The following is a 23,227-nucleotide window of genomic DNA, read 5'->3' on the forward strand; positions in this document are numbered from 1 at the left end:
ATAGCTCCATGTCCCCATGTCCAACCAATAGTGAGGCTGAGCATGTATCTCCAGTAGGCACACAAACACATGTATACAATACACACATATACACAGCTGGCAACGCAGATCAACACAGACAGTCACACTGAGCATTCACACAAACACAAACAGCACCAATGGCCTCATCCTGTTCCCCTCTCTGGCTGAACAGCATGAAGGTCCTTTAGTGGGAAATATATACATATATACAATGTGGATACCCTCAGTAGCTGGGCTTAGACACTCAGTCTGTCTAGTAGCTGGCCCTGGATCCTCACTCTCCCCAGTTGCCTCCCAAAGAGAGAGAGAGAGAGAGAGCTGTCCCACACTTGTTCCTCCCCAATCTACCTTGATCCCTCTTTCCCTGCCTTTGCTTCCTCCCCTAAACATCCCATAAGTCTTGTGCAATCCCCAAATGCTCTTCCCCTGCATCTCATAATGTGTCCCATACCCCCTAGGCAGTAACCCCCCATAATCTGTGAGGTTATCCGGAGAACCTCTCCCATTGATTCGTCATGATGGGTGTCACCCTTGAACAATGACAATGGGGCTGACACCCTCCTATGACAGCCCTGGGAGGAGTTGGGGCAGGGTGTCCCTTTCAGGACAGGGTATTATTCAAGTTCCTCCACCTGCCATTGTTCCTCTGTGCTCCTTTGTGTGTGCGGAGACAAGCTTTTTATCACATAACCTAACCATATACCATATTTTAGCAGCTTGGTACCTTTACTTTTTAGAGGGCTTATGCAGTAAATTTATAACTAATTTAACATAATTTCCTTGAACACTTGCTTACTCAAAGTGTTGTAGTGTAGCGGTTGTTACATTAATTGATTTTTCTATGATGTTGGCTTAGGCTGCAGATTTTTAAAGAATGACAAATGCATTTATTAGTTTGCAGTGTATGGTAGAGGATCTACTTGTTGCTACTGCTGATGGATTTCTCCATCTTATTCACTGGGATGGCATGACCAATGGAAGGAAGGTCATCAACCTATGTACAGTACCATTTTCAGTAGACCTGCAGTCTTCTAGAGGTAATTTTATTTGTGATAGATAAATAATGGAGAAATACCCTCTAAAATAAAAGCACAATATTTTCTGCTTTCAACTAGAGGAGTGAAAAATCCCTGTTTTGTAAATATGGACAAAGTAGCCTGTTGACATGAGTTATTATTGCTGTGAGATAATAAGCAAAGAACTGTAAACTCTGGCTAGCAGTAGCACTGCGTTGACATCTTTTAAAATTGCTCATGTTTTCTCAGCAGGTTCTTTTTTGGGCTTTGAAGATGTTCACATCAGAGATATGGAATACTGTGCCACGCTTAATGGGTTTGCTGTTGTTTTTAATGATGGCAGGATTGGTTTCATTACATCAATCTCAAGTAGATTCACTGCTGAGGTATAACATTTAATACTTCTAGGATATGTTACTTTGTCTTTGTATTAGTTGTAGAAAATAACTGAATGTTTTTCTTTCCGTGTGCCCCCCATATTTCAGTTAACTTATAGCTTTCGCTTCAATTCACCCACAAATTAAAAAATGACAAGCTATTTAAGAGGCAACTTGAGAACAGTATGATGTTTCATACCATAGATTGAAACTAAACTAATAAGGTGACTTTATGGGAGAGCATATAGTAGAAAGAGCTTTAGGCCAAATCTTGAGCTATTGTGCACTGTCACAGTTGGTTTGAAGTAGAGTTGATCTTTGATCTTTCATCATTCCAGAGCCTGTTTACAGTTCTGAGGTCTTATTCCTGTGTCTGAAACAGACTTCCTGTTACTAATTATAAGTGGGGTGATAAGAGAGAGTTTCTCCAGCTGTAAAGTATCTCACAGGTACTATTCCTAGCTCTCAGCCTTAGCTGCAAGTCTAACTGTTCTAACAGTGATAGGCATATTTCAGAATTTATTTTAAAGGAATCTTTTCCAAGCTACAAGTTCTCACCTATAACTTGATCTACAAACTGTAGTGATTTTTCTCACTTGATATTATTGCTTTATTTTAATTACAGAAAATCCAGAAAGCTATGTGTAGTTAGTCCAAAACTCCTAATTTGGTAAAAGGATTTTGAACCCTTCTCCCTCCCCCCCCCACTTTAATATTTGTAGATTCAGCAGTTGCAGAAGGGTATTTTTCCTGTTTTGTGTTCTGACTCCATCCTTCATACCTTCGACTTATTTTATGTGGTGTTAGTAGTATTATGTGCCTTATAGCTGTTGTCTTACCTTGGTTATTCAGAGCTTTGATAAACAAAACCTGATGCCTATATAACTTTGTTACTCCTGATGACGTCAATTTGTAGGTAGACTATTCATCTGAATTATATCAGTTAATCTTGAAATCTGCAATTGAAATAAACTTTTCAAATAGAAATACAATATACTTTATTATTGAAAAAATATATAAAATTTGATTTGAGATTACTGTATTAATATGCTTTGCTATTTAAACATCTCTGTAATGTTGTAAATATCAGGAAAATTGTGTTGTGAAAGCATTATATACATTGGTTTTTGGTATTTAAAAACAGATGTACTTAAATTCCTACTATAGATATATATATATTGAAAAGAAAAACATCTACATGATGTAGGTCAACTGGCAGACCCAGAGAATGGGATTATTGCTAATTGCCTTTGTAACTGTAGCTGAACACCCGCAGTGCATGCACAGACCTGTCTAATGAACTGCTACCACGTTCATGGGAGAAAAGATTTGCTGTCATGGTTATGTACAGTTTTTGATTGTTTTCCCCAAATAGGCAGCTGGACTACAATGTAGACATGTTGGGCCACTCTGCAAACACTTCTCTTTTTTAACTACTTTAGTCTAACGGGGGGTTAGGGAGGAGGGCACAGGTTTTAATTTCTCTGTGCTTGATACTGTAAAGCTCCACTTCCAAAACAGCTGTGAACTTTAGTTGAGTGATTATTGAATTATATGGAAAACGTGTAGAAGCTGATTGAGTATCATGAATAAAAGTATTGTTTAACAAAAATCTTTTGTGACTTCTTTACAGCAGCTCTATGGTGTTTGCTCACAAGATGTGGTTGATGGAACTTGTGTGGCAGTAAATAACAAATACAGGCTAATGGCATTTGGATGTGCCAAGTAAGTTTTGTAAGACTATTCTGACAAGTTGATTGGGAAAGATTTGGAGGTTTCTTATGAAGCACAAGTATTAGTTTCTTTATTACAAAGTTATGTTGTAAAAGCTTTAAAGATATAAATTACCAGTCCTATTAAAGGTGGAATTACCTGCTTTGACCAGAAGGTAGAAGGGAAGGGAATCATTTCAGGTGAATGAGTCAAATATCATTTATTTTTCAGACTGGAAGAATAAAAGTAACTAGAGCAGTAGTGAGGCTTGGAAACCTGCCACTACCCCAGTTAATCTCAAAGCAGGGTTGTTTTGAAATGAAGTTGATGTCAAAAAGTTAATATTGCTAATATTAGGCTAGAAATATTGACTTTTTGCACCTGACTGACAGAACTCTGCTCTGTAGAGTCTAGATTTGGTAGGGAAAAATATTGCCTATTTGCTGAATAACTGGGAATGTCTTTTAAGTGAAAGGCACTCTTATTTCTGCTGTTTGCTTTGTTCCTTCGAAGATGGTTCCTTTTATATAATTTTGTTTGTTTTGTAACTCCTATAGTGTAGCTTTTTTCAGAGTCAGCTTCATAAGAACTTGGTCATCTATGTGGTTTAGTCTTCAATTGCCTTCTTTGGGAATTGTATTCCCAGTTGTAGCAATATAATTGTATTTTAGTTCCAGTCACTTTGGGTTATACTTTGGGGGGTTTTTGTTTTTGTTTTTTTGCAATCTTAATATGCACTAGCGCACTTCAAATGAAACTTTATCACCCAGTAAACCGCATCCAATTTAAAAGTATTTATAGGGATTGCTATGGAGTTTGGATCCATGTAAAAGCTTGAACTGTATAAATTTGTTTTCATAGAACCAAATAGTACTCACTGCATTGATGGTTTTATAAGCCTGTTCTGTTGGGTTCTCTACTGCATTCTGCAAAGCTTCTTGTAAACATGTTACTTGACACAATGCATCTGTTCTAGACTAAAAAAAGTTTAGTTTATCTAGATAGTAGCAGACACTAATAGCGAGGTGCGTGTTTTCTATTTTTTAGAAGTGAAAGTAGATAGATAGTTATAAAAGTATCTTCATGTTTGGCTTTGATCAGAACATAGCCCAAAAGTTATATAATATGGGCAGGTTTTCTTTTTAAACTTTTATTTAATAAATTTCTGTGTGTTAACTGTAAGTGGAGTATATCTGAGAATGGGAAACCATTTTTAAACAATATATTAACAACTTGTTGAAGTTTAGAAATCCAAGTGCTCTATAGGCTGCGGTGTTTGTAATCTCTTCCAGCGGCTCTGTGCAAGTTTATACAATGGATATCACTACTGGAGTCATGCAATTTTCTCATAAATTGGAGCTGACACCAAAACAATATCCTGGTGAGTTCTGCCATGTTAATTTTATTGCTAGATTTTTCCAGTTGTTCTTGTAAAGTACAATACAAAGTTGAGCATTCAAGTCTCATGAGTTGAAATTAAGTATTTTGCTTTTTTCTTTCCCCAGGTATTAAAGAATATTTTTATCCTGGTTAATAAAGTACTGTTCACTGTTTGCATTATTACTAGTGATGTGATTCATATGTGAATCTTTGCTGTTTTGGATAAAATTTGAATTCAAGTAGTTGACAGGTAGTGCTTCTTTACTGGTTTTCTTTTAAATGTTGCAGGTTTTAGTATCCTGCACAATTAATCTTAAGATTTTAAATCCCTCTACTGGCCAAGTAAGAAATAACATTGAAACATAATAAAAACATATCTGGTTTTAGACTGAATATTCCTCCTACGGGTTTTCTGTAACGTAGTAAAGATGAATTCATTGTATGCACTTTGAACAATACCAAACACTGGATGGACATGGTTTGACAAATGTATTTGATCTTTATTTTGGTTATCAACATTCAATTTCTCTACTTTCTTCCTTTCCTTTCTCCTTTGATTATTAACAGAAAGCAACATCACTTTTGCATTATTCATCTGAGAAAATGACAGGGAGAATTGGTAAGGAGTATGTTAGTGGTAGGAATTTGTGCAGTGAACTTGAAACAATTGTCATGTTTTCTGTAGGTTTATTTAAAAAAAAATCCTGTAGAGTCCCACCAATTTCAATAAAAATTGTATTAGGAATTCAGTGATCCCCTTTAGCCCAAACTGCAATGTTGCTTGAACACAAGCATAATTTTTTTTTGTTTGTTTGTTTTGTTTTTTGTGATATTAAATGCAGCAAAGAAGTTAACTGGACAATCAAAAGTATATGTATAATTTTTTTTCTTATGACAAAAGCAGTTGAAAAGTAACTAACGTTTTTCACATACTAATTTTGCTATCTATTTTAAAACAGATATTTGGAATAAAACGGGACCAGTTAAACTGATCAAGTGGTCTCCTGATGGTTGTGCTGTTATGGTGACCTGGGAATTTGGAGGCATGTCCTTATGGAGTGTTTTTGGTGCCCAGCTTATTTGTACTCTGGGAGGAGATTTTGTGTGAGTATCTTTCACTATGAAAACCATAAAACTTATTAGAAAATACTTTTAATTAACTGAATTGTAGATTTGATTGTTTGATGTTGTTTCAATTTTATTTCTGTAAACATCAAAATCACTAAATGACTAAACAGGAGAGGATCATGTGAAAATGAATAATCCTATACATTTTTTGTAATGGTCTCCTTCTCTAGCAAAGCAAATGATTCTGAAGGAAGACTTAATAGTCAAATAGTATTAAAATTCTCTTACTACTAATAGTATATGTGCTGAAAATGTATTAGCATTGATGGCATCCAGAAAGCATAATTTAGAATGTTTACATTACATTACAGACAATATGAAGTTGCTTTGCCTTTAAGTAGTAGTGTGCCTCACACAGGCCTTATAGCTTGAGCAGAGGATAAAACCAAAATGCTATGACAATACTGCAATAGGAAGATGTTTTCTTATTTTGATACAGTTATTCCAGACTCAAATTTGTCCTGTTCTGGTTTTTAAGGTATCGTTCTGATGGTACTAAAAAGGACCCTTTAAAGATCACTTCTATGGTAAATATGATTGTAAAAATACTGTAATGGGACGGCTGTTTGGTTCCCTCCCCCCCAAATCTGTTCTATTACAAATATTTTACAAAATAATAAACTGGCTTTCTTCAACAGTATTATATTTAATAAACAAGATACTATACTTTCTAACACAAGTAGCTGTACTGAGGGGAGAGGGAGAAGGGGAGAGTTGATTGTTCTTTTTCATTTATATTCCTGATTGTGAGGTATGCGTACCAAGCCTTTTCTTGTCTTTGCTTTTTTTAAGAATGAACATTTTTTTAGCTTGACTTCTTTAATAGTCTCCTTTATTATCTTATATATTTCAGAGTATCACGAGACAGGAAACTTATTTTTTTTTTACTAAAATTATTAACTAATCTAGCCTTGTCTGTTGAAGTAGTTTAATTCACAATATGGACTCATGAAACAAATTAGTGTGAATCCTGCTAGTCTGTCAAATAAGTAGATGTTGGTAAATATAAAACGTTATCTATTTCACAAACCATGGTATAAATTGTACAATTATTCTCAAGTTTTGAATTTTATTTGCATATAGTCCTATCACTATCAAGATACACGCTTTTTAAACATGCATAAAAAGTGGGAATATATATTTGGATGGATAATACAATATACCTGTTCTTGCTTTTTATGTGTTTTTTTTTGTTTTGTTTTGTTTTTAAGTGAGGTTGAAATTTTGATATCACTGATGTTAATGATCAACAACCATTGACTTTATTGGGATGAAGAATTGTATGCCTCTTATTATTTTTGTGGCCTTTTGGTTAGACTCTTTAGCTTGCAGGCTTAAGCTACTATCTGCATAACTTATATGGAGTTCATACATTTAACAAACTTTTATATATAAAAGGAAAGAACTTAAGCTATATGCTTAATGTTCCCTCTGGGTTTTACTGCCAGAGGTTCCTATATGATGCTTTCTGTTTTCAGAATGGCAAACTGGCAGTTTTCTGCTAGTCGTGTGTATAGCCTAAGATCAATCACAGTACATTCCTGTAAGTCTTGCTGAGAGTCTAAAGTAATATTTATTTTTACTTTTTGCATATGTTCAGAGTTGGGGTTCAGAAGGATATCACCTCTGGGTGATTGATGGGAATTTTTCTCAAAATACAAAGTGTAAAAGAGACGCAAAGAATGAAGCTCACCAATTTAGTATTTTGCAATTTCAATTCATCAAGAGTGTACTCACTGTTAATCCTTGTATGGTAAGTATTTATTGATAAGTATCCTTATTTTAGAGTATGTTCTCAGTTTTCGGATGACCTTTGAGTTATTCCCTTATCAGATTTTCAGGCTCTTTTCCAACAATTCAATTAGCCTGTTTCTTTTTAAAAAGCACATCTCTTTATAATAAAAGCCTTTAAAATGGCACTTGGAAAATATTGCTGTGTATTGCTATAACAAACCCCATAATTTGATGCATCATATATGGTGATGCAAAAGTTAAACTGCTTTAATTTCTATTTTTCATGTTGTTTAAGTTGAGTTTGTTAATAAAGTGAATTTGTGTTTTACTTCTCATTTTCTATACATGAAGTTAAAGGGGTTGGTTGGTTGGTTTGTTTTGTAGAGTAACCAGGAACAAGTCCTTCTTCAAGGAGAAGATCGCTTGTACTTGAACTGTGGAGATGCCAAACGGGTCCAGAGTCCCAGAAATACTTCACTGCACTCTGAACATAAGCCTGCCAGGGGAAGAAGCCCATTTTCAGATGGTGGTTTAGATTCTCGAGGTCTAAGCACTTTATTAGGACACAGGCATTGGCATGTTGTACAGGTAACTTTCATTGGTCACTCATATAAGTATTCTATGCTTGCTAGCGTTCATGGGGTTGGGAAATGAATCTGTTCTTATTATCACTCTTTAATGTACCCTTTTTGTATGGGATGTTTGCTTGCTTATTTTCTCTTGCTTTTCCCTAGTACAGCTTCTTCTTATTGCCTAATGGTAAAGTAATGTTGGCCATCCTGGCCTTCCAGTTGTGGATTTAAATCCTAGCCAATAAAACAATTAAAATGTCTTTTCTTATGCTCAAAATCTTTACAGGTGAAGAGGAAGCACACTTTATATATGTAAAGCCAAGAATTTAGTGTAACAGAACTCTTAACAGTGTAAATCAAGAATTATTGTTAGTCTGGATCTATTTATTACAGGAAAAAGAAATAATAATGCAATTAGAGTACTTATATACTGGAAAAAGTCACAATAATAGTAATAATACAATTTTATTTGAAACACACACACAAACATCTTGGTTTCTATCCCTTCTCTTGAAGTCATGCTTGCTCTTCTATTGCTCCTCTGTTTCTTAAAGTCAGTAGCTTCAGACTGTTGGAGAGGATAACACCATAAGTCATCAGCCTCTGGAGTCCTTCTCCAGGAGGAATGTGATGTTGAGGTTGCTGGTTTCGTCTTCCTCCTCCCAGGATTCACTTTTACACGTTTGCTAACATGCTTTTACACCTTTCTCTTTCTTCCATTAGTTTGCAGCTCCAGGTTACAGCCAAGTTTACTATATATGGTGCCCTTTACATGTTAGATGCTATTTCTTTGTTCTCTTTGTTGCCCCTAAAGCCAGTTTTGTCCAGCTCCAGGTCTGCATTTTTTTAACTGACCATTAGTGAGTTGTTTATAGCCATGGGGGTCGCCAGTGCCAAGCCTGTGCCCCATCTCTTATCACCATCCCATGCCTGTACTCCTCTACGCTGCATCCTGTGTCTCCCCTTCTCAAGGCCTCTGCTTTCGTACCAGGCCTGTATTTCTGTGCACTATGTCATTGTGTTAGAGTCATAAATAGCTCATTCTACCTAGAACAACTACTTGTTACTGCTATTTATATAAAACTATGGTTGTACCACACAAAGATAAGCAAAAGTAGAACAAATTAGCCATAGACACCTGGTTAATTAGAAATTGCTATCACAGCTAAGCCAAGTAAAACAAAGCTACAGGCAGGTCAAGAAAACTTCAGACAGCGCAGGCCTGACAAGCCTCAGTTCTGAGGCCTTGCAAACTCAGTACAAAGCTTATGGCCTGTTACTAGCAATGGCAATACCATATTACAGGGATACATGGTTACACTTTCTGATCTTAGGAAAAAGAAGTTAAATTCCCTTCCCATGCTTTGAAGGGGAGGATAGGTACAAGAAATACTCTAGGGATTAGGTTTATTATGTTTATACACATTGCTTTAAGCACTTTCAACTGCTGAAATACAGCTTTAGGTTTTTTCTTGTATTTTCAATCACTCTAAAATGACATGTTTTAAAAATAAATAATTGAAACTTTAAAATATCAAGCTTGGGGAAAAAGAAGCTATTACCAAGAGCAGGTTCTGTTTTTCAAGCAGTATGAACAAATTAAATAAGTTTTAATCCATAAATCTAGTCTATCTTCTACTTCCACACTGTTTGTTTTTAAAAAAATTATGTTTTAAAAAAAATTGTTAAAACCTTGAATTTCCATTCAGAAAAATGTACACCAGGATTGAGATTTTCACATGAATCAATACTGTTGTGTTGCATTTGACGCTAGGCATTTGTATCAAGTTCTGAATGCTGTCTAGTCTCTACTCTAACTGGCCTGGTGGTTTTCTTGTCCCCTGAAATGGAGGGGGGGGAGGGTGAGATTTTCAGTCTATGTAGGGACAAAACAAACACAATTGAATCTTATGTGAGAAAAAACATACCCAACAGAAGAGCTAATGGTTTGGTGATGAGGATGCTCACCCGAATTATATCAGATTGAGGACTGGATCTTGATCCTGGATTTTATATTATCTCAAGTGACATGGTAAATCCAGGATCAAGATTTAATCCAACACATAACAGGCAAGTGTCTTTACCACAAGGCGGCTGTTGGCCATCCTGGCATGTGTTTCTGCTTAGAGAAATTCTATCCTAACTGAAAAATCCTTTCCAACTGCAGGGTTTGGTCAAAACTGGTACATTCCTATGAAAAGTTCCACTTTTGTTGGATCAGGAGTTTCTGTGTGGAAGAAAAGCATGTAGAAATTTGACTAATAATCCATAGGGTAGTATTAGCTATTACGTGTTATTAATGCATTGCTACATTCCTTGTATTCAAAACCAGCCAAACACTTATGGTTCTATAGTGTTCTTGAAAATTGTGTTTAAAATAAATCACAAAACTAGAAATTGAAATGCTTTGAAAAAACTTGATGCCATAGAAGTTCCTCTTGAACATTATATTTTATCATAACTTTAAATTTAATTTTTATTTTTAGATTCATAGTACATATCTAGAGAGCAACTGGCCTATAAGGGTGAGTTATTTCTTTAATATTTTGTTGCTTCAATAAAAGTATTAGGTTCCTATAACTGACTGTTAGCGTTGGATGAGCTCTAGCAGGTGAGATAATTGTACTAAATTAGTTCTAAAAGAAAAATATATGTTGGAGAGAATAGTAGAAAACATTAAGATTAAGAAGCTAGTAACTAGCTTCAACTCTTTCAACTCTATTGCTTATAGTAACCTACTTGGACAGAATATAGAATTTAAATATATAAGTATAATATATATATATTATATATTAAATAATTTCTGAGGTTCTCTCTCTTTCCCTCCCCCCCTTTCTCTTCCTTCAGTTTTCAGCCATTGACAAGCTGGGGCAGAATGTAGCTGTGGTTGGCAAGTTTGGCTTTGCGCATTATTCTTTACTCACAGAAAAGTGGAAGCTGTTTGGAAACATTGTCCAGGTATACTGGGGAGATTATATTTGTTGGAACATGTGATTTCAGAAAAAAGCAAAAAGTATCTTTTTCAAATAAACTGCTTGAAGACAGACTAGGGGATTATGGATGCTGGATTTTCAATGTCTTTTCATAAAACACTTGAAAAATATCTTCTGTCTTTGGCTCAATAATTCTACCTGATTATTAACAGTTTCCAAATCTGAGTACCTATGGTCAGACTCCTACTCCCTTATGTCTTATTTAAGAAACTACATATACAATTTGGCTTTGGACACCCAAGCTTGCAAATTCTGGACAGTAGCAGAAAAAAATAGAGGCAGATTAGGTCAGTGATGCCAGTAGATTGATGAACAGAATCATGGAATTGCTGAGGTTGGAAGGGACGTCTGGAGATCATCTACTCCAACCCCCTTGCTCAAAGCAGGTCAGCTAGAGCAGGCTGCCCAGGACACTGTCCAGTTGAGTTTCAAATATCTCCAAGGATAGAGACTGTGCAACCTCTTTGGGCAACCTGTTCCAATGCTCAACCACCCTCACAGTAAAAAAGCTTTTTCTTATGTTTGAATGGAACTTCTTGTATTTCAATTTGTGCCCATTGCCTCTTGTCCTGTCACTGGGCACCACTGAAAAGAGTCTGGCCCTGTCTTCTTTACTCCTCCCCATCAGATATTTGTATACATTGATAAGATCCCCCCTGAGCCTTCTCTTCTCCAGGCTAAACAGTCCTAGCTCTCGCAGCCTCTCCTCCTATGAAAGATGCTCCAGTCCCTTAATCATCTTCGTGGCCCTGTTGGCCTTCTTTGCCATGAGGGTATGATGCTGGCCCATGTCCAACTTCTTGTTCGCCAGGACTCCCAGGTCCTTCTCTGCAAAGCTGCTTTCCAGCTGGTCAGCCCCCAGCCTATACTGGTGCATGGGATTATTTCTCCCCAGGGGCAGGACTTGCCTTTTCCCTTTGAACTGCAGGTTCCTGTTTGCCCATTTCTCCAGCCTGTTGAGGTTCCTCTGAACTATAGAGCTATGGTGGGTGTTTTGTTTTGTCTTCTTCATCTACTATTCTGCAGCACTCTGTCATTTTTAAGTAATAACAACTGAATATTAAGTGGCAAAACAGCCTAATCTATGTACATGAAATCTTATATAGCTCATGTCTGACTGTTGGTAATTACTTACTAAATGCATATATATATATATATATATATATATATATATATATATATAGTTTGAGCGATTTGTGGAAACCTAGAAGCTTGCTGATTTGCCTTTCTTTCCTTTCCTTTTATTTTAAGGAGCAAAATATGATGGTAACAGGTGGCTTAGCTTGGTGGAATGATTTTATTGTTCTTGCATGTTATAATTTAAACGACCATCAGGAAGAGGTGAGGTATTTTTCCTCAGAGTAAGTGGTTCATAATGTTAATCATCAGATGTGTTCTAAAATAATATTTTAAATGTGAAAAACTCAATGCATAGATGATTCTTGGTCACCTGCAAAAAAGTGTGCGTGATTTTTTTTTGGGGGGGGGATTGGTTTGGTGGTGGTGGGGTGTTTGTTTGCTATGTAACTAGTCCTTTGAAGAAAAGGTCATTATTGATACTAAAAGCTATTTTATGCTGTTTACCATGAATCTCCTCATTGTTCCTAAAATTGTGATATTTTTTGAGTGCTAGCACACAGGTTACTTTGAGGTTTCCAGTTAGAGTATTTTGGGAGAATTTTATAAGGTTTTCAAATAAGGTGGGCATAAGAACTTAAAATATATATATATATGTGTGTGTGTGTGTGTGTATAGGCTGTACTACACTTTAACCACTTTGGTTGCAAGTAGCATTTGTTAATCAAGCACTTACTGATGTATCTTGCTAGAAATCCTTGACAGTCATTTCACAAATATGGAATCAAGAATCAGTCAAAAGAAACCTATATTAAAACTATTAATTTTCCTTGCAGCTGAGAACGTACCTGCAAACATCTAATCTTGATAATACATTTGCATACATCACTAAAGTACAAGCAGCTACGTTACTTCTCAGTGTCTTCCGGGACATCGTAATATTGTTCAGAGCAGATTGTTCTATTTGCCTTTACAGTATTGAGAGAAGGCCTGATGGGTGAGTACCAGTGAAACAGGTTTATACAGTTATTTTTAATGCTTTTGCAGTAATGTATTTTGAAATCTCTCTTCAATCTGAATAAATTATTTTGATAACATCAGATTCTTTGATAATCTCTTGAGTCCAATTTTTAAAATATCATATCAGTGAGTAGCAAATGTCACCTGTATGTACTAGTGACATTTCTTGAGTGTTGCCACCTACATATGTGCATACATGCATGTATGCAAGTATAGAGATAATGACTGAGAAATTCACATTCCAAACTGTATTTGTGTAAGTTGAGTCAGAATTGAGGTGCTTTGGAAAACTTGGCTTGTTCTAGCTGATAGGAACTTGAAGACTTGCATCATACTGAATATAGACTGAAGAAAAAGGCATTGAAAGATACCTGTATATTTGGATATTGTTTAGAAAAGAAGTGTTGCCAAGATTAAAAGTAGGAAATGTTGGGGGGAGGGAAGATGAAGTGATTAAAAATAAAGGGGGGGCACACTGTCTTGAGACAAAAGAAATACCGTCACAAAAAACAGCTAGTTACAGACTTAAAACTAGTGATGTTAAGAAAGAGATAAAGATTCCTGTATAGTTTTTGAGATTCTTAAGCAGATAAAGTTTTCCTCAGTATTGTAGCTTGACTTCAACAAGAAGGAACCTTCTTTAGCAGAATAAAACCTGTTGATTAACTTGGGAAGAAAATATTTTCAACATCTTTTAAAAATACCCTTCAATAAGGACAGTTTTAGTTTGTGTCTCTAGAGATGTTCTTGAGTATCTTGTGTTCTCTTCTATCCACTCATAACTATCCTCTTAAATTATTAAGGTACAGTAACTCAGAGTAATAAGTTTATTCAATAACTGTATGTAGCATAGATATGTGGGCCTGCATGATTTCTGGTTAAAGGGAAGTCATTTTGATGTTTGGTGTGAGTTGTTTACTAAAATTAAGCTGGTTATTGTCATTACATTCACTTTCAGAAACTAATTTTCTGTGAAACACAATTAAACAATTGCTAAACATAATTATATTTTCCCTTGCAGTCTTAACCCTACTGCCAGTGTCCAAGTTCTTCAAGAAGTATCTATGTCTCGATACATTCCTCATCCTTTTCTTGTAGTGTCCGTTACTTTGACATCAGTGAGGACAGAGACTAGCATCAGCTTAAAAATGCCTCAGCAGGTACAAGCTCTAAAATGTTCAAAATATTAGTCCTGGATTTGGCAACTCTAGTTCTCAAAGGCTGCGTGACTGATGCTATAAAGTAGTGGTTCTTCTATGTGGTAGCATGCAGAAGATGTTTTCTCTAGTAATTATTAAGGAGACATTTTATATATGAGCTAAGGGGGGGAGGCAACTTATTTCTGTAAGTTTAGCCATTTGAATAGCTGCTTAAAGCCCATAGTCTTCAAACATTGCAAGTCTTGCAACTTACTGCTTCCCTGTTAGATAGATGTAGCAGGTGCTTGTTCAGTCTGGGTGGATCCACATGCTAAATTAGTGCTTGATTTATCTTTTACCTGTTGCCTGATAAGTCCTGGTAAGACCAAAGCTTTATCTCATAGAATGGTCAAGTGTTATCAGACTTAGAAGATCCAGGCTCCCAAATAGCAATGTTGGTCAAGCCAGCATTTATAGCACAAGTCTTGGGCATTACTTGCTTAAGTATGTGCTAAGAAGTTGGTACTAAATAAAACAGGAGCACTGATGTCAGCACTGATTCTGACACTGCACAGGAACCACTGAAAGCACTGGATGCATTAAGACTTTGAAAATGTTGAGACATTCTGCTTTAAGTTGGACACATCATCTTAATTGTTCAATGCTGTAACCCATTAGCAAACTTCCTCTATTATCATTTTACAGATGGGGAACTGAGATTTCTTGATCTATCTAAACAATCTTTTCTCTGAGTTGTTTGACATACTATTTTTTTTTCTCCAAAAAGTTGTCATTTGCCTGAGAAAATAACAGGTATAACTGATGCAGTAGATACTTTGTCTTACTGGTACACTTGCTAGATTGTTCTTAAATGCCTCTTGCATTGTATCATTGTATACATGCTGATGTTGCAGGAGATGCTTGCTGTTCTTAATAGTAAAGGAATAATAATAATAAGGAAAAGGGCCAATAAGCTGTTTTCAGTCCCTGATGCTGAGAATTTACTGTACAGGCCCTCTAGCCTTACCTATTAAAATTGAACTTCATGCACTTTATAATATTAACTCGGGTAACTTGGTTTAAATTTAACAGTAAACAGTTCTAAAATAGAGGGTTTTTTTGGTTTAAGCTATATGTGCTTGCTTGATATTCCCAAGTAAAAGGATTTTTATCTAACTGCAGCTTCTAAAAGCTCAAAATACTGTGTGAAAGTGTAGCTAAGCTCTTTTTGGCTCTTGTATCAGTGCTAGTCTCTGCAACCAGCTATTAGCATGTCTATAATGATGATATCTGTGCCAATGCAGAGCTTTAACTTCTGAAAATATTGGTGGCTTTGCTAATGCTAACAGAAGTGAGGGGAAAAACTTTTTTCAATTATTAAAAAAAAAATCAGGTAAACATGTGATATGAGTCTAGCAAATGAAGAAGTACTATTCTTATAATTGCTTTGTGCAAGAACTACACAATTGTAGCCATCTATAGATATTCAGTTCTACTGTTTCTTTTGAGTCCTGCACTAAATTGTTTTCTAAGAGGCTTCTCTATATGGATTGGAAAGGTAATGAATTCACATTGGCAGAAAGACTATTTGAATAAAAGAATAATACTTTGAAAGGATGTGTATATACAGATATGCTTTAAGATGCAGGAATAAAATAAAGGAATGAAAATATTTTAAGAATTAAAAACACTTGATTAAAGCTTGTGGTAACTTCTCTGCTCTTATTCCATACTCAAACTTAAAGACACTTAACCATACTCAAACTTAAAGACACTTAAGCTTTTTGGAGCATATTCAGCAGCTACAGATGATGCAGCAACCATTGTAAATCCAGTCTCTCAATTGATGATTGTGTAGAGGCCAGTAGGAATCTTTTTTGTATGTATATAATCAGCTGTTTCAAGTTTATATAAATCACTTTTAAAACCATGGCATTATCCAATTTAGGTTTAGGACTGTTTGGGAAAGCATATATCTACTTAATGAAATATCTGTTACAATTAAATGTCTACATATATGAACAAAGCTTGAAGCTACAGTGCACTTACAAGGAGGTGGATGTTGGCTTTTAATGTAGTTACTGTTGAGTAGCTAATGTGTTGCAAGGTCACAGTGCAGCTTATCATGCTGTAATTTTGTCAGCTCTTCCAGTAAAACAGTGAAGGAAAACAAGGCCTGGAGTTATCATAGATGTGCCCTGTTTATGCATACTACTTTTGCCAAATAAAGCTGTTTGTTAGGGAACCCATTGGGTAGTTTCTTGTCTGAGAAGCAGAAGTGGAGTCCTCTGTATTGGTCTCCCCTGTAAACAGAATCTGTCTTGGAAGATAAGTAAATAGACAGTAGCTTCTAAATTTTCGATACCAATTATGAACCCTCTGTGCAGAGGCAGTGCAGTGAATTTACTCTGGGTTTGTATTGTACTTAAGGGTATAATGATGCATTCAAAAAGCTTAAATAACACTCTTTTGTTTTGTTTGTTTTATCCTTAGGCCTGTGAGGCTGAAAGTATTATGTTAAACTTAGCAGGACAACTCATCATGTTGCAAAGGGATCGATCTGGCCTCCAAATACGAGAGAAGGATAATAACCCTAACCAAAGGAAGTTTGTGAGTAAATATATCTGGGATATTGTATAAGGCTTCAAAGATGTCAGAGGACTAGGCAAGTTGTGAAAAGGAGTGGTCCAAACATAAGGGAGGCCTATGTCTTTCTGCAATGTTTGCACTAATAGGCTGAATTGTTAGTTGGAAGTAAGTTATCCCTTCTATGATTCTTCTAAGAATCTCTGAAGTTGCTCCTTAATTGTGCAAATGTCTAACAAGAATTATTTAGCACTTGTATTGCAGTGAAAGCTAGGATTTTAAATATCAAGGTCCTGCTGCACAAAACTTATGCACAGTTTAGGTAGAAAAATCTTCAGCTGATGGCTTAAACTGTTTTATATGTTTATGGAATATTATCTGTTAAGGGATGTTGGAAAGCTGCTGCCTCCGAGACCCGGGGATTCCTTCTTACCAGCCACTGGAGCCCAGTCCACGGCACCCTGAGACCCAGATGTCTCTCCATCCTAGGCCGATGGATGCAGCTGCTCCTTTCCTGTTTGCAGCTTCAGCCAGTAGCAAGGCTGAGCATGTATCCTAGAGAGGTGCACGCATGCACAGAAGACACTAACACAGCCAACCACATAGACAGAGCACTGCCTTTAGCAGCGCTCACATATAACACTATCAGAACTGACATAAAACATAAGTACAAATAGCCAAGTTATGTTCCTCCTCTCTGGCTGATTGGGATTGAAGTTCACTAGTGAAAACACACGTGCCCTCACTCTCCAGATTCACAAGCATACTTGCATTCATGGATCCCTTGAATATTATCACAGACCCTCAGCCCATCTAATATCCATGCCCAGACCTTGGGCCCTCTTACACAGTAGGCAGGTCTCCTCCTATTCACTGGCTAGTCCAGCTTGATGCTCACTAGCAAACAGATGCATGCACTCGCACACTCATCTCACAAGCACCCCCACACTTGCAGATCCCTCGAATATCAGCACAGGCTCTCAGTCTGCCTAATATCCATGCTCGGACCCTGGGCTTTCTTACCCATCTCTGGCTCAGACTTTGAGTCTTTCCAGATACAAGTTTTCCTACTACTCTCTGGCTAGTCCAGCTTGAAATTTGCTACTGAATTACACACACATACCCCCGCACATCGAGTTAAATTCATTAGGGGAAGCACACTGAGGTCCCTCCAGTTGCTGCTGGCACCCAGACCTCTCTTGCACCTCAGTCCCTCCAGTTGCTGGCACCCCAGACACATGGACCCTATGACCTGTGGTCTGACTCCAGTGGCTGGCACTTGATTTACTCACTCTGGTCTCTCCAGTTCCTGGCACATGGACCTTGCAGCACCCACAGGTGGGACAGTGAAATTACACAGAAAGATAGTTAAGAAAGGATTTAAGAAGAAGATAGGATAGACTGCAGTGATCAGGTGCAGGGCTCAGTCAGACAAGCTTACTGACCAGCCCCCGCTTACAAGTGACTGGCCCCTTTATCCCCCTTCCTTTTCCCACGCTTGTTCCTCTCCAATGCACCCTGATTTCCCTCCCTCCTTTTCCCTTGCCTTTAGCCCTTACCCTAAGCATCCCATAATACATTTTGCACAGTCCCACAAGCCCCTTCTGGTATCCCATAATAAGTTTTGCACAATCCCACAGGCCCCCCTCAAATATCCCATAATACTCATTTTAGTCTTGTTTTCCCTCTTCTTATCACTTACAAAGTTCAGGTTGGCCCTCTTCACAGCTATGCCTGAGTAGTTTCTTAATGGCCCATCAATCAGTGGCTGAAGAGTTCTGGTCTTTGTTATTGTCTCCATTATGGCCTGCTCCTCAGGTTTGTGCATCTGTGTGTTTAATTTATCACTTTCCTTGTTACTTGTTATTTAAAAGGTTCTTAACCTGATAACTTCAATGAACCAGATGCTCTCATATGCCACATACCCTTACATTATCATCTTCACGCAATATACTTGCAGAGTTCCAAAAAATAACAATCAAAATTAATAACGTATAACTTTTTCTATGCTGATGAGAAACATAACTCCTGCTATATGAAAACAAGCAATACCACATGTTTGAGAGAATGAAATTGAGCAAGATTAGACTGAAGAACAGTTATTTGGGATTCAAGCAAATATTATCAAATATGGGGAGGTTATAGTACTTTCATCAGCTCTAGGTTGAATTCTTGTGCAAAATGGAAAAGCAGAGGTGTGCTTTTTTTATTTTCTTCTATATTATCCTCAACCCCTCTGGCTTTCTGACTAGTATCAAGTGAAAAATGAAAGAAATATCTTTTCAGTTAATATTGGTAATTATTGGTGCTTTTCCTGGTGCTAGGGAGCAGTTACAAATCTGTTAATCTCTGAAGTTTTTCTTCTTTGTTAAAAGCATAAAGTATGCTTTGCAGAGAAAGGATATTCTTAGCTCAGCTGATGGAAGTGTTCTTGTGAGGGAAAACTTTAAAAAAAAATTTTTTTTCTTTTTCTTCCATAGCTGCCTTTTTGTGCTCCAGTTGTACTAGCCCAGTCTGTTGAAAATGTCTGGACTACTTGCAGGCTTGAGAAACAGAAACACCACTTACTGGAGGCTCTCTGGCTCAGCTGTGGTGGGGCAGGTATGAAAGTCTGGCTTCCTCTATTTCCTAGAGACCATCGAAAACCACATTCCTTTCTGTCAAGGCGGATCATGCTGCCTTTCCACATCAACATATACCCATTGGCTGTCTTGTTTGAAGATGCCTTGTTTCTTGGTGCTGTTAATGACACTGTGCTCTATGACTGTTTATACACTCAAACCAGCACTAGAGAACACTTAGAGGTCCTCTTTCCTTTCTGCATTGTTGAGAGAACCTCTCAGATCTACCTCCATCACATTTTACGCCAGCTTTTGGTTAGGAACCTCGGTGAACAAGCCTTACTTTTGGCCCACTCCTGTGCCACGTTACCATACTTTCCTCATGTACTAGAACTGATGCTTCATGAAGTGCTGGAAGAAGAAGCTACCTCACGGGAACCCATTCCTGACCCTCTGCTTCCCACTGTGGCGAAGTTCATTACAGAATTCCCCCTTTTCCTGCAGACAGTTGTTCATTGTGCTAGGAAGACAGAATATGCCCTGTGGAATTACCTTTTTGCTGCTGTTGGAAACCCAAAGGACTTATTTGAGGAGTGCTTAATGGCCCAGGATTTAGACACAGCTGCCTCTTATCTTATTATCCTACAGGTAATGGTATCCTGAATCTTGCAAAAGGGAGGTGATATTTACCATTAACAGTGGTAATGTTTACCAGTTAACAATGTTGTATTGTTTAAAAATGATTGTCATACTAAACTTATGTTTCAGTTTTTGTTGAAATTATGCCCAGCTGTGGAAGGGGAGGTATAGAACAGTATGGATCGTTTCCTATAATAAAATGGAAAATTACAGCATGAAATCTGACTTTACAGATATCTCGTATTGTTGAGTCTACCATGAAGAGGCTTAATTTTATAAAAATATTTTTGTTGCTGGATGCAGAAAGCAAATGATTTCAGATTTATGCTTTGTTACTTGCAGAATATGGAAGCTCCAACAGTTAGTAGACAGCATGCTACTCTCCTATTTAACACTGCCTTAGAGCGGGAAAAGTGGGACCTTTGTCGTCATTTGATCAGATTTCTTAAAGCCATTGGCTCTAGAGAATTGGAGACACCTCCAGCTACACCAACACTTCAGGTTTGCGAAGAAAGTAGTAAATACTGTGCATCAGCCCTTGTGCAATTTATCTTGCCTATAACCACTATGTAGCATATTTACTTCAGTTGATCATATGCTTGGGGGTTTTTGGTTTTAGGAACCCAGTTTAAGTGGTGGCTTTGAATTCTTCAGACATCGCAGCATTAGTTTATCCCAATCAGCAGAGAATCTCCATAGCAAATTCAACCTACAGAAAACACTGAGTATGATCTCTGGCCCATCTGGGAAAAGGTAATAATTGATAGTAATGTCCTCTCCTTCCCTCCACTGTTAGTTACTGTATTGGCTCTCCCAATTATAGAAAAATATTATATAATATATGTCACAGTCACTATTTGCTTGTAAGTAGAGCCTCTTCTTCTCCTGAAATGAAGAATAGCTTAAGTTCAAGCCACAATAGAATTTTCTGGTGTTCAGAAGGTAATTGTCCTTGGACATGCACGTTCCCCTTCCTCCCCCCATCCTGTCCCTGTTGCATTTGTTACAGAATCTTGTAATGTCCATGTATATCTTTTTTTATGTTCTTGACAGTAGGCATGTGGCTATTGATGGTACATACATTACCCTAATGGGTACTGTTGACCAAAAGCCTCTATTCTGAGTCCACTGAATACATGTGTAGTAACTTAAATAGCTAGTCAGACCACAATGTGCCTCATATCTGAAGATTCTGGCTTGCTGAATGGCTGGTTGTCCTGACAGACTCATGATATTGCAGCATCATAACATATATTGCACTATGATGCTGTGCACATATTGATATATCAAGCCACTATAAATATGGCCATTTATGTCTTTGGGTAGACCCATCTCCACCTGCTGGATACTAAATTCACATTGTCTACATTTGAGCATTAATATTGATCAATGAGGAAGGAATTTAATAGTGTCTTGGTTTGCTTTTGTCCCATATATTATTTTCAAAATAATCTTAGCACAAATTAAATGCTTTTCTTCAGTGATTTCCCATTAAAAATATATTTTAGCAACTTTAAAAGAAAGTCTCAGACTAATGCTTGTCTTATTCTCTAAACTTTTCCAATTTCTTGGAGATCTTTGCAGTGGGCACTTTTTTTCCCCCCCATTTTTTTCTTTTTTTTCTTTCCTCTGCCCTTATTGCTGATGCTCTACAGATAGTGTTGCCCGCATAGCTTTTTTCCTTTGTTTCACTTGCCCATTGTGGCACTGGAGACTTTTAGAGAAAGTAAGTACCAAATAACACTGAAGCTGGATTCTGTTGGTATAGATGTGGCTTTCACTGTTACTCTGGCAGATTTGCATGCCATGTTTGTGGCCAACAGTCCTTACTACTCAATCTTATAAATCTTAATATTCCTTTTTTCTGGTTTGTTCATAGGTGGATTACAGACTGTGACTGTGCTGAGAACATGTACATTGATATGATGCTTTGGCGACATGCTCGGCATCTGCTAGAAGAAATCAAACTCAAAGACCTTGGCTGCTTTGCTGCACAGTTAAGCTTTGAGCTGATTGGCTGGTTGCGTAAGGAGCGAACCAGAGCTGCCTGTGTGGAGGATTTTGTGATTGCTTTGAAAAAATTACATGAGGATTTCCTCTGGCCATTTCCAGTCATACCAGCTTCCTCTATTAATTCACCCTTCAAGACTGGAATGTACAGGACAGGTGCTGTAATATCTGAGTTGATTTGGATTAGGTTTCTTTTCTGCAAGCCTGCACCTATCAGTTTGAATCTCTCCTTCCTCTGTTCAGCCAAGCAAAGAACAGGCTGAGGCTTATCACCTTCATAGCCTTCTTATGTTGGATGTGTTTTCTGAAGGGACTGTTTGGCATAGACCTAATTTCTTCCTTTAGTCCTGTTATGCTGTTGTCTCTGAGATTTTTTTGCTTTCTCAGGTGTATTAAGTTGGATACCACTCATATGCAGACATCTAATTGAATGTGGATATTGCTCTTCAATGTAAATTCAGCTACAGAAACTGACTAAAATCAACATTATTATATGTTTTTTAGCTATGGATTTGATCAACTCTTTCATATTCAAAGATGAATGAGTTTTTCATGTTTAAAACTTGCTAACTATGTGATAATGAGGATGGAAGAGAGCATAGTTAACACTAGCTACTGATTTTTCCCTCCCCTTTTTGATGGTAGTAGTAGTACCTTCATTTGAGTGTGGTGATGCTAGCAGCTTATTAGATGAATATTTCTTTTATGCTAGCTGATCAAAGTTCTTGAAATGGCTATACTTGCTTTTGGTGGTGCTTTTGGTCAGCAAGTAAATTATTTGAATGTTAACTCAGGGTGCTTTTATTTTGGGGGGGATTTTAAAGGTGTGGGGAAGCATCTCCTAAAATCTCATTCTGTAGGCACCTTTCTAAATGTGGAAATGGACACAGGGGTTCCAAACATACCTCGGAGTCATAGCTGGCTTGGCACTATTAGCTCCTCTCAGAGAGAGATTGACACAATTTCATTCTATGGACCCCCCATGCAAGATGCAGTCCTTTCTCCTTTGTTAAATAAAGGTTGGTCACTTTTCTTTCTTGATTGAAGTGAACATTAATATTCTGATATTTGCATGTCACTGCTGTATTGCTATGTTTCTCAACTGCTGATGCTAAAAGCCAGAAAAAATGAGGACTCTATGAAAAGCATGCTGAAATTTTTACAAACAGAAATATATGCCTGTCATACAGCTATAATTACTTTAAAGGTAAAAGATGAAATTCATATTTTCTTAAATTCTTCATCGGTGTTGGTAACTTGA

General features: G+C 37.1%; 1 protein-coding gene across 8 annotated transcripts in view; it reads left to right on the top strand.

Annotated features, from left to right (window-relative positions):
* Positions 1 to 23,227, top strand: part of LOC104153745 (guanine nucleotide exchange factor subunit RIC1) — an 89,192-nt gene that overhangs the window by 61,222 nt on the left and 4,743 nt on the right. For 4 of the 8 annotated variants that reach the window (XM_068925420.1, XM_068925419.1, XM_068925424.1 and 1 more), the window contains 19 exons: positions 916 to 1,058; positions 1,287 to 1,423; positions 3,048 to 3,139; positions 4,420 to 4,508; positions 5,467 to 5,611; positions 6,114 to 6,162; positions 7,236 to 7,388; positions 7,754 to 7,957; positions 10,428 to 10,466; positions 10,789 to 10,899; positions 12,186 to 12,275; positions 12,848 to 13,008; positions 14,053 to 14,191; positions 16,664 to 16,780; positions 19,237 to 19,965; positions 20,299 to 20,457; positions 20,576 to 20,709; positions 21,836 to 22,122; positions 22,827 to 22,985. In XM_068925420.1, the coding sequence (XP_068781521.1) occupies positions 916 to 1,058; positions 1,287 to 1,423; positions 3,048 to 3,139; positions 4,420 to 4,508; positions 5,467 to 5,611; positions 6,114 to 6,162; positions 7,236 to 7,388; positions 7,754 to 7,957; positions 10,428 to 10,466; positions 10,789 to 10,899; positions 12,186 to 12,275; positions 12,848 to 13,008; positions 14,053 to 14,191; positions 16,664 to 16,780; positions 19,237 to 19,965; positions 20,299 to 20,457; positions 20,576 to 20,709; positions 21,836 to 22,122; positions 22,827 to 22,985 (3,137 nt within the window). The remainder of the gene's footprint in view (positions 1 to 915; positions 1,059 to 1,286; positions 1,424 to 3,047; positions 3,140 to 4,419; positions 4,509 to 5,466; positions 5,612 to 6,113; positions 6,163 to 7,235; positions 7,389 to 7,753; positions 7,958 to 10,427; positions 10,467 to 10,788; positions 10,900 to 12,185; positions 12,276 to 12,847; positions 13,009 to 14,052; positions 14,192 to 16,663; positions 16,781 to 19,236; positions 19,966 to 20,298; positions 20,458 to 20,575; positions 20,710 to 21,835; positions 22,123 to 22,826; positions 22,986 to 23,227) is intronic. The other 4 variants (XM_068925423.1, XM_068925421.1, XM_068925422.1 and 1 more) reach the window with 3 other exon arrangements.

This window comes from Struthio camelus, chromosome W, assembly GCF_040807025.1.
Source record: "Struthio camelus isolate bStrCam1 chromosome W, bStrCam1.hap1, whole genome shotgun sequence".
Classification (NCBI taxonomy): Eukaryota; Metazoa; Chordata; class Aves; order Struthioniformes; family Struthionidae; genus Struthio; species Struthio camelus.